This window comes from Aplysia californica, unplaced genomic scaffold (assembly GCF_000002075.1).
Source record: "Aplysia californica isolate F4 #8 unplaced genomic scaffold, AplCal3.0 scaffold01151, whole genome shotgun sequence".
Lineage (NCBI taxonomy): Eukaryota > Metazoa > Mollusca > Gastropoda > Aplysiida > Aplysiidae > Aplysia > Aplysia californica.
This window is the reverse complement of record NW_004798421.1, coordinates 29,231-39,712: the sequence shown is the minus strand read 5'-3', so window position 1 is coordinate 39,712 and position 10,482 is coordinate 29,231. Positions and strand designations below refer to the sequence as shown.

Genomic DNA, 10,482 nt, shown 5'->3' with positions numbered 1-10,482 from the left:
TTCATCATTCTTGATCTCGATCTAAGATGCATAATATAGATCTTGATCTAGAGAATATATAATGTACAGCAAGAAAAATTCACTTTCAATATTGAATAGGTTATCGAAATATCACAGATCTAGATTCTACTTTCATTTCATGATTCTTCTTGTCTTGATTCAGATCTAGATTCTAGATCCAGATTCTAGATCTAGATTCTAGATCAAGATTCTAGATCTCATCTAGACACTGTGCACAAAATACACTCATCCTTCGAAGTGCGCGCTAAATCCACTGCAGGAGAAATCTACTTTCAATACTTTCAGGATTTTTATCTTGATCTGGATCTAGATTAGATATTAGATCTAGACATAGATCTACACACGAACACACTGAACACAAAATATCCTTCGGCGCAGTTCGGCGAGCGCGCTAAATCCACTGCAGGAGAAATCTACTTTCAATACTTTCAAGATTATTTTTTTAAATCTTGATCTAGATGTTAGATCTAGACATACATTCACACGAGACTACACGCAGGGAGTAAACCGGGCTACGATTGGCTGAATCTTTAACTTTGACCCATGAATACATTAAGTAGGCCAACCGTAGGCTACTCTAGCCTAGGCGCTTTCGACGACACCCTCCCTGTCACTCTAACACTCCGTCTGTAGTGCTTTCTGGCCTCCTCTATCTCTTCCTTTCTCTCTCTCTCTCTCTCTCTCTCTCTCTCTCTCTCTCTCTACATAATTCCACTGTGTAATACGGCTGCCTGTCTAAAACGTCCACCTTTTCTTTTCGACATTGGATGGCTGCCTCAGATAATTTCATCTGTATCTGAAAGTTTAGGAAGTTGCATGTTGTAACAAGAAGACAGTGAAGAGATCCAACTGATGTGGAGGAAGAATATCGTGTGAGATCTCAGCTCATGCAACCCGGCCAGATCTGAACGTGACTTTGGTTATAAATCACTTTTTGTGGCTGAACTGTCCCCCGTCCTTTTGTTCCTTCACGCCCTTCCTATAGGTTCTCTCATCTCAAGGAAGTCCATACAACATTTGCCCTCGGCCTGACTATTGATTCCATCCACTCGTAAATGTCAAGGGTATTTGTGAGCTTTATTGATTAAGTTTAAAAGTCACAGCTCGTCACTGCTTCTCAGCGCACTGCTATTTTGTTTCATTCTTTTTCTAATCGTAGCTATCAAAGTATAGTCGAACCAGCTCTGAAGGCCACCTGTATAAGACAATCACTTGTCCAAATGGCAAACTCTCATTTCCTCCCTTGTGTATTTCTTACATTAAAATGACAGTGTGTAAGACAGCCACCTCTCTCATCATCTCTTGATTGCTGGCTAAGACAGCTTGACTACTTCTATTGTAATCAACAATTGTCTATCCATAGACTGACTGGCGTAATCAACAATTGTCTATCCATAGACCAACTAGCTTAAACAGTTTGACTCTACTTCTATCGTTATCAACAATTGTCTATCCATAGACCGACTGACGTAATCAACAATTGTCTATTCATAGACCGACTAGCTTAAACAGTTTGACTCTACTTCAATCGTAATCAATTTTGTATCCGTAAACCGGCTGGCTTACTGGTTTTTCTAACCTGATGTTTTGAACAACCTAAGGTTTGTGGTCGTCTGCTTTTCATCACTGTAGCACATTTTTTTCTCTCCCCCAATAGCAATATTTTCGGGGCAGAGTTGGAAGCCGACCTTCTAAATAATTTTCTGAATTGTGGCGATGGAGCCAGAAGAACACCTACCAATTAAAAAAAAAAAAAAAATTTCTGGAGGTATGCAGATTAATAATGGTGATCTTGGAAGGGTCATGTTGTATTTATAATTTCATAATTTTAGAAGAGAAAAAAGCTGTTTTGAGGACACTTAAATAGACATAAGGGCCTTGAACATCTAGCTCTTACTGGCAGAACTGTAGACGAACGATGCAGTGGTAGGCCCAGAGCGACTTACTTTGAGAGCCTGAACAGATGGGGGGAGGAAAGATAATGATAATGTAGCTTTTTTGAGAGCGTCCGAGCAAAGAAATGATTGGAGGACCATGATCGCCGATGTCTGTCGCAGATCTGGCACTGGATGATGATGCGACTGAAGTTCACCTAGTTGGAAAAATACATTCCTCTTTTAAAAAAATTTTTTTTTTTCAGGATACAAAACGTTGGAGGTGATTAAAGGCTCCGTGAATGCTTACACCCACATCACGCGGATCAAAAAGTGGGACATTTGTGCAGGCAACGCAATTTTGAATGCCGTAGGAGGGAAGATGACCACCTTAGACGGAGATTACATCGACTACTCACCTCTTCAGGATATGAAAAATGAACGAGGGCTCCTGGCGACGGTGAACACGAAGCTGCACTACAACTACCTTGAGACGTTTGGAACCAAAGCCAAAGAGGCGATGGACGACAAATCCAAAGACAGCGGTCATCACTGAGCAGAAATAGGTCTTACATGTTGCGAGTTTGAGTGTGTGTACAGAATAAGGTCAAGTGACATGCTTGCGTGTGTGAAGTGGATGATGTTCCGTGCTTGTGTGTGTGAAGTGGATGATGTTTCTTGCTTGTGCGTGTGTATATAAGTAGGTCATGTTACCGTACGTGCTTGGGTGTGTAAAATTGTCACGTGTTTGGTGTGTAAAATTGTTGTATGCTTGCATGTGTGAAATGATTACATGCTTTTGTGTGTAAGTGGGTAGCTGGTGTACATGCATGTCCGTAAGTTTTTTGTTGATTCCAATGTGAGACCAGACTTTCCATAGCATAATGTGTCACTTGTGGAAATCCAGAAAAACAGGCGTGTATCTCAAGTGTGACTGTGTGTCTTGTTGATGAGCCCTATGTACTACACACAAACACGGTGTGTCAGACTTTGAAAGGTCACCCACCTGCTGTCGTCTTACACTTACATGCCTGCAACATTTTTTGAAAACTTATTCTGTATTGTTGGAGAAAACTGATGTTTGAGGCAGTTTATGGAAATGCAGAGACATGTAACAATGAACAAGTGGGTGGTTGGCGGGTGCTGTGGTGTGGTGTGCTCCTTCTTTCCTATCAAACATACATCTATCGTCCTTATCTCTTCTTTTTTTAATGTTTGTTACTCTCTTGTAACACCTCTAATCTTCTGGCGCTCATATGACCTTATGTAGTTGCGTGCGCCGCAAAACATCTACTAAAACTAAAACTAAAAGAATGAACAAACGTCGGCGGGATGACATGTTGTCAGTTTTGTGAAGCGCAGACGGGAAACGTTGAGTCATGTGTGTGGGATCGTGGAATCAGGGACTTGTCAGAACCATGACGTCTGTCTGTCAGAACCATGACGTCTGTCTGTCAGAACCATGACGTCTGTCAGAACCATGACGTCTGTCAGAACCATGACGTCTGTCAGAACCATGACGTCTGTCTGTCAGAACCATGACGTCTGTCAGAACCATGACGTCTGTCTGTCAGAACCATGACGTCTGTCAGAACCATGACGTCTGTCAGAACCATGACGTCTGTCAGAACCATGACGTCTGTCAGAACCATGACGTCTGTCAGAACCATGACGTCTGTCTGTCAGAACCATGACGTCTGTGAGAACCATGACGTCTGTCAGAACCATGACGTCTGTCTGTCAGAACCATGACGTCTGTCAGAACCATGACGTCTGTCAGAACCATGACGTCTGTCTGTCAGAACCATGACGTCTGTCTGTCAGAACCATGACGTCTGTCTGTCAGAACCATGACGTCTGTGAGAACCATGACGTCTGTCAGAACCATGACGTCTGTCAGAACCATGACGTCTGTCTGTCAGAACCATGACGTCTGTCAGAACCATGACGTCTGTCAGAACCATGACGTCTGTCTGTCAGAACCATGACGTCTGTCTGTCAGAACCATGACGTCTGTCAGAACCATGACGTCTGTCAGAACCATGACGTCTGTCAGAACCATGACGTCTGTCTGTCAGAACCATGACGTCTGTCTGTCAGAACCATGACGTCTGTCAGAACCATGACGTCTGTCTGTCAGAACCATGACGTCTGTCAGAACCATGACGTCTGTCAGAACCATGACGTCTGTCTGTCAGAACCATGACGTCTGTCTGTCAGAACCATGACGTCTGTCTGTCAGAACCATGACGTCTGTCTGTCAGAACCATGACGTCTGTCTGTCAGAACCATGACGTCTGTCAGAACCATGACGTCTGTCAGAACCATGACGTTGAACAAAGCGACATTTTCCCGCCTGATTGCCAAATTTTATCAAACTTTTTTTTTCTGGCTCAACACTTCTTTTCTTTTTTTTCCTTTCAATTAAAAAAATATTTCTGTGTGTGGATTTTACTGAAAAACATTGATTGGACTTAATTTTTTAAAAAATGTAAGTTTGCAGTTTTCAAGGACACTCTAGCTTGAGATGACACCAATCACTCCATACTACGCCCCAAAGTTGAGGACAGGAGCGCCCGATGTGGCCCTGTCGTGACGCATGTCAACAATTCAGGAGTGGGAAACGATGTGTATGGAGGTGTATGTCAGGCAGGGAAAGATCACAGGATTGTGTGCAATATGAGGGGGGACCTTTTTCCCATCCAAGTTGTTGAAAGACTGGGCTTGTTTGATTGGTGGAGAATCTCTGTGCCTCTTGGAAGGAAGGGTCGCGTAACTGTTGATGAGATGTTGGTTGATCGTTTGAGATTTTCTATTCAAAGACTAGCACTTTTTGTCGCACATATGAATTGTCTTTTGTCCTTGCCAGTATTTCACGCCCTTTGTGATAAGACCGGCCAACCTACAAAATATTGTGTCTTTTTTTTTCGTTGAATTTGCCGATGGTAAAATTGTAAATTGTTGATCGTCCATTTCATATGCTCTGTTAAAGACAGGTTGGGTTTTTAAGGTTTTTTTTGGGTAAGTGTTTTACGGCGCTCGCAACTACATAAGGTCATGTGAGCGAGCGGGACACACCAAACACTTTTAGTTGGTAGGAAATTTTGAATATTCCTCGGATGGCTGCCGAAGCCTACACTTATCGATTTTGGACCACTAAGGGATCTTCAACTTTCGCAACTTGCACACGGAACCTCCGAGATTTTTCACCCTTGTCCGAGAAGGCTAGATGTAGATCTTTCCTACCATAAGATCATGGGTTTTGGCTGAAAGACAAAGACAGGTTTTAAATTATTTTTTTAAAAACCAAAAATGCTCCAAAAATGTTAAAAATAAAACTGAACAGTCCGCTGGACCTCGGGGTTCCACGTGGTGAGACCAGTAAGTTTGCTTTGCGTTTCTTGTAAAAGTTTACCTGGCTGGAGTTAGCCGGTCTTATCGCGAGGGCAACAATTTGTTCTGTCCATCGTGTTGTATATTTATCGGTTTAATTTTTTCTCTCTCGTATTCAGACACAAGAAGTTTAAGAATTCTTAATGCTTCCTGGGGCTCCCTCTCCCCTGTTGAAAGACCCGAGGGCCCCGACAGTGTTGTGTTACTGAACGTCTTCCATTTGTCACACGCGGCCAAAGATCTGCTACGTTCTTGTGGTTCTCTTGTTAGCCATGTCACCTGTGGGCTGTGCTGTGTGGGTGGTTGGCGGGTGCTCTGGTGTGGTTTGCTCCTTCTTTCCTATCAAATATCTTTCGTCCTCATCTCTCCTCCTTCTTTTTTTTGTTTGTTACTCTCTTGTAACACCTCTAATCTTCAGCACTTCTATGGCCTTATTGTGTTGCAAGTGCCGTTAAATTACTAAAAAAAATGAAACTGTGCTCTGCGCGCATGAAGGGCTCACGGGCTTGAGCCCCCCCCCCAACTCTATCCCAAAGTAAATGAAAGTTTCTTAACTAACGAAATAAGCAGTTCAAACCGTTATGATGGTACGCAATGAACTCAGTGATCATCTTGGCGGCTTGCTCGTTTATCCAATCACTGTTGTCACCGCTTACAACTATAGTAACCCAGCAGTCAATCAAATGTCTTTACTTTAGGGCTCAGCAAAGGACGAGCCCGTTCCCACGGCACTTCCGTAATGAAACTCTTCGTGTGAAAAGGTAGAAGACTGGAAAAAGGAACACTGTACTGAGGGCTTGCTATTTGTGAGGCAGCGTGGTAGAATCAGGCTCTCGTCAAAATAGTCAAAGTGAAAAAATTTTCATTTTTCCACAGGTTTGGGAATTTTTATCAAATTTTTGTTTTTTTGGCTCAACACCTTTCATGCCCATTAAAAAACTAATTTCTGTGTGGATTTTTAAGAAAAATGTTGATTGAAGGCACAAAAAATGTAATTTTTATGTTTCCACAGACTCTTAAGCTAAGGAAATAACTAATCTTTGGCGGCCATTGCAAATATCTCGACTTGTATTCAAGATAAATGGATATTTTTTCATCCAAATAAAGACAAGTGAACAAGCTTTAAGATGAAACCAATAACTCTACATGCCCAAAAATTGACGAGAGCCTGATTCCACCATGCTGCCTCACATTTTGGTGGTAAAGAAGTGGAAGCAACCGAAGCCCCACCCAGATTTAGGTCCGCCCACAGCCGCTGTCTCTGATGTCGTGTGAGCTCTCTGACAGTTGTTCCCTCAGTCACGCTGCCTGGTACATGTGTCCACTGTCTCTGATGTGGTGTGAGCTCTCTGATAGTTCATCCCTAGTCACGCTGCCTGGTACATGTGTCCACTGTCTCTGATGTGGTGTGAGCTCTCTGATAGTTCATCCCTAGTCACGCTGCCTGGTACATGTGTCCACTGTCTCTGATGTGGTGTGAGCTCTCTGATAGTTCATCCCTCAGTCACGCTGCCTGGTACGTGTGTCCACTGTCTTGTCATACACAACTGTTTGTGGTTGTTTTTTTTAAAGATTGTTTTTTTCTTCATGTTTTTTTTGCGTCTGATTTTCACCTGATTAAAAAAATTTTTTTGCACCTGTATGTTATTATTACAACTTATCTTATCGCTACTTTCAAATATTTATCACATGTGCAATAAGGCGGGGTGGGCAAGATTGGTTGATATTGAGGACCAACATTTGCTGATGTGTCTCCCCCTCTCCCTGCGCGTCAACGTCGGCTCACCTGTGCTACAACTGTATCCACTCACCTGTGCTACAACTGTATCCACTCACCTGTGCTACAACTGTATCCACTAACAGGAAAATCTTCAGTCTTTTAAATTTTTCCTTTACTTCTTTTGTATGTTTGTCACTCTCTTGTGACCCGCTATTTCCAGGCTGCCTTGATAGTCGAAGCAGACTTTGTGCTGTTGAGGCTAGAGAGGTGAACAGAGTAAGTCTGATTCCCTGTATGGACTTCTCTGTTGACATCCACCCCTTGGCGTTCATTTGACCTTATGCAGTTGCGAGTGCCGTAAAACCTCTACTAAAACTACAACTAACAACAGGGAGTGGGGCCAACCACGGGTCAAAGTTCAGCAGGTAGGGCATAAAGGACAAAATAGAATTTTGATCATAAATGTTGAGATCTGTGTGTGTGTGTGTGTGTGTGTGTGTGTGTGTGTGTGTGTGTGTGTGTGTGTGTGTGTGTGTGTGTGTGTGTGTGAGGAGGAGAGATAATTTTTTAGAATGGGCTTTGTACTCCCCTATGACTAATAGTACCGTGCAGCCTCTCTATAACGACCTTCGATATAACGACATCCTCTCTATAACGACCTTCGATATAACCACATCCTCTGTATAGCGACACCTTCGATGTAACGACATCCTCTGTATAGCGACATGGTGCCCAGGTCCCCATTTTTTCCTTATATATCATAAGCAATATTGGTTTGCCTCTCTATAACGTGATTTTTGTCTGGTCCTGAGGATGTCGTTATAGAGAGGCTGCACTGTACTCAACTAAACTCACACAATAGAATTTTGATCATGAATGTTTTAACTTAGATCTGTTATATTTGATTTGGTGTGTGTGAGGGAGAGAGATTTATAATCTTTCTAGAATGGACGTATCTCGTGAGATAGATCTAGTCGTTTTGAAAATGAGCCTGGTACACCCCAGTAAGTAGTGTTAGTTAACTCACTCGATCCCGGGAGTTTTTCCCGAAATTGTACCCTGAAACCGGTCATTTTGGCACTTAGGTAAGGGCCCTCTAGCAGCCATAAATGTAATCTAATTGCTTTGAAATTTGTCACAAAGAACCTAAGATGGATCTTTAGACGTACCAAATGTGAAGTTTGTAGCTTGGGTAGTTTTCCTTCGGGCTGTTGTACGAATGTAGCATTTTTGGGGGCTTATAATTTTTTTTTTTCATGGCCAAATGAGCTAGAGCAGGCCAACGTTGATCAAACATAGGCTTGTGAGTGTCTACATCTACATATTGTATGTCATGTAGAATAAAGACTGGAATACTTTCATGAATTACAAAAAAACTGTATGTGTGACAAAGGCAGAGAGAACAGATTGCGAGACATGCTCAGCTGATCAATGTGAACAAAAGTGCTGAAAGTTTATTTGATAAAACCCGCGATTTCTCCGTGGGCAAGGACAGTGACAGTTGAGACAAAATTCCAGCACCCCTTAAGGGAGAAGTGGCTTGGGAAATAATACATTGACCTTATACAAAACTTGGGGCTGTCACGTCATTGGCCTTAAATAAAACTTGGGGCTGTCACGTCATTGACCTTAAATAAAACTTGGGGCTGTTTTCCCGAAATGAAATAACTTGTGTACGGAACAAAACTATACCTTGTCACACCTTTTCCGCAGTTGGGGTCACTACCGTCGGAATATGTCCATCTCTGCTCTCCCCCCCCCCCCCTTCTGGATCCATCCCAGAGTCTGTCTGCTTATAGTCCCCATAAAACTATAGAACCGAGTTATCTCGGTCGTGGGATTGAACGCAGCCCACCAGCTGACCGTGATCACTGATATCTAGGTCACGGGATTGAGTGAGTTAATGAAGCCAGGGGGAAAATGATGTGGTCAGCCATACGGTTGCTGGAATTGATACACGTATACTTGTTACCGTATATATGCTATTATTATACGTATTATACTACTGGAAAGTTTTCTGTACAATCCTTACTTGTGTAGTCTGGACCCTTCACTTCCCTATGATTTTTCCGTCTGATATTGTATGATGCCCCCACAGTGCAGAGTTCTGTCGGCATATTGAAAAGCCAGTGTGGGTGGTTGGTGGGTGCAGAAGAACAATGTTTGTCCTGGGTTGGGTGGGTTTTAGAAATCTGTACATGCTGCATGTGTGGGGTGGGTGGGGTGGGCTTTTTGAAAAACGTTTGTTTTGGATGGAGCATCCTTTTTAAAAAAACAAACATATATTTGTTGATAAAGTGAGCTTTTTAAAAAAAAACAACATTTTGTCGGTGATTGAGTGAGCTTTTTTTTAAACGATAGTTGTGGTTGGAGTGGTTTTTTAATGTTTATATTAAGGACAGAGTCTGACTTTTGTATTCGGGGCAGAGTGCAGTTTTTTTTATTCCGTCTGTTTGTGACATATAGTCAATCAGTTATGACGTACGATCTCTGCTTTTTTTCTCATTTCCTCGTAATGACGGGGTGTGCTTCTCCTTAGTTATACGTGTTGTTTTATGAATAAATATGGACTGTATGTATACATATTTGTATATTATAATCACAAAACCATGGTACAAAATTTACTCACGGGGGCTGATTATTTTTTCATTTGTTTGTTTTTCTCTGACTGACACGACATGGGGTCATTTGTGGTCGCTTTAAAGGAAGAGTGGGCTGACCCAGATGTCGGGGGTTTCTAGAAATCTTGACCGACACACCCTAATACACCCTACCTATAGGAGAAGTTTGGTTTCATTGGTGTGTATATTTGTTTGGTTATAGAGAAAACTCTCCTTGTCTTTTAAAGAAACTGAACAAGGGACAAAAACTTTACCTTCGATTTTCTCTAAACAGCATTTATGGGGATAGCCTCCTTGTGCTTAAAAGCGACCTTATTATAAGCCTTAATTAGGGACATGTCAGTTTCTTCCATCAGGAACTCGAGACAGCTAGCTGGGTCTGACCCCATGTATGTGTCCGTAGTCTCCTCGGTCTGACCCCATGTATGTGTCCGTGGTCTCCTGGGTCTGACCCCATGTATGTGTCCGTGGTCTCCTCATCCACTGGGTCTGACCCCATGTATGTGTCCGTGGTCTCCTCATCCACTGGGTCTGACCCCATGTATGTGTCCGTGGTCCCCTCATCCACTGGGTCTGACCCCATGTATGTGTCCGTGGTCTCCTCGGTCTGACCCCATGTATGTGTCCGTGGTCCCCTCGGTCTGACCCCATGTATGTGTCCGTGGTCTCCTCGGTCTGACCCCATGTATGTGTCCGTGGTCTCCTCGTCTGACCCCATGTATGTGTCCGTGGTCTCCGCATCCACTGGGTCTGACCCCATGTATGTGTCCGTGGTCTCCTCGGTCTGACCCCATGTATGTGTCCGTGGTCTCCGCATCCACTGGGTCTGACCCCCAGGGTTGGGTTGATTTAA

At 43.0% G+C, this 10,482-nt stretch overlaps 1 protein-coding gene across 1 annotated transcript in view; it reads left to right on the top strand.

The window, feature by feature from the left end:
* Positions 1-2,826, top strand: part of LOC101857297 (inositol monophosphatase 3) — a 13,008-nt gene extending 10,182 nt beyond the window's left edge. The window contains exon 5 of the mRNA XM_005111935.3: positions 2,162-2,826. Coding sequence (XP_005111992.3) covers positions 2,162-2,451 — 290 coding nt within the window. The 3' untranslated portion in view covers positions 2,452-2,826. The remainder of the gene's footprint in view (positions 1-2,161) is intronic.
* The last annotated feature ends 7,656 nt before the right edge of the window (positions 2,827-10,482 follow it).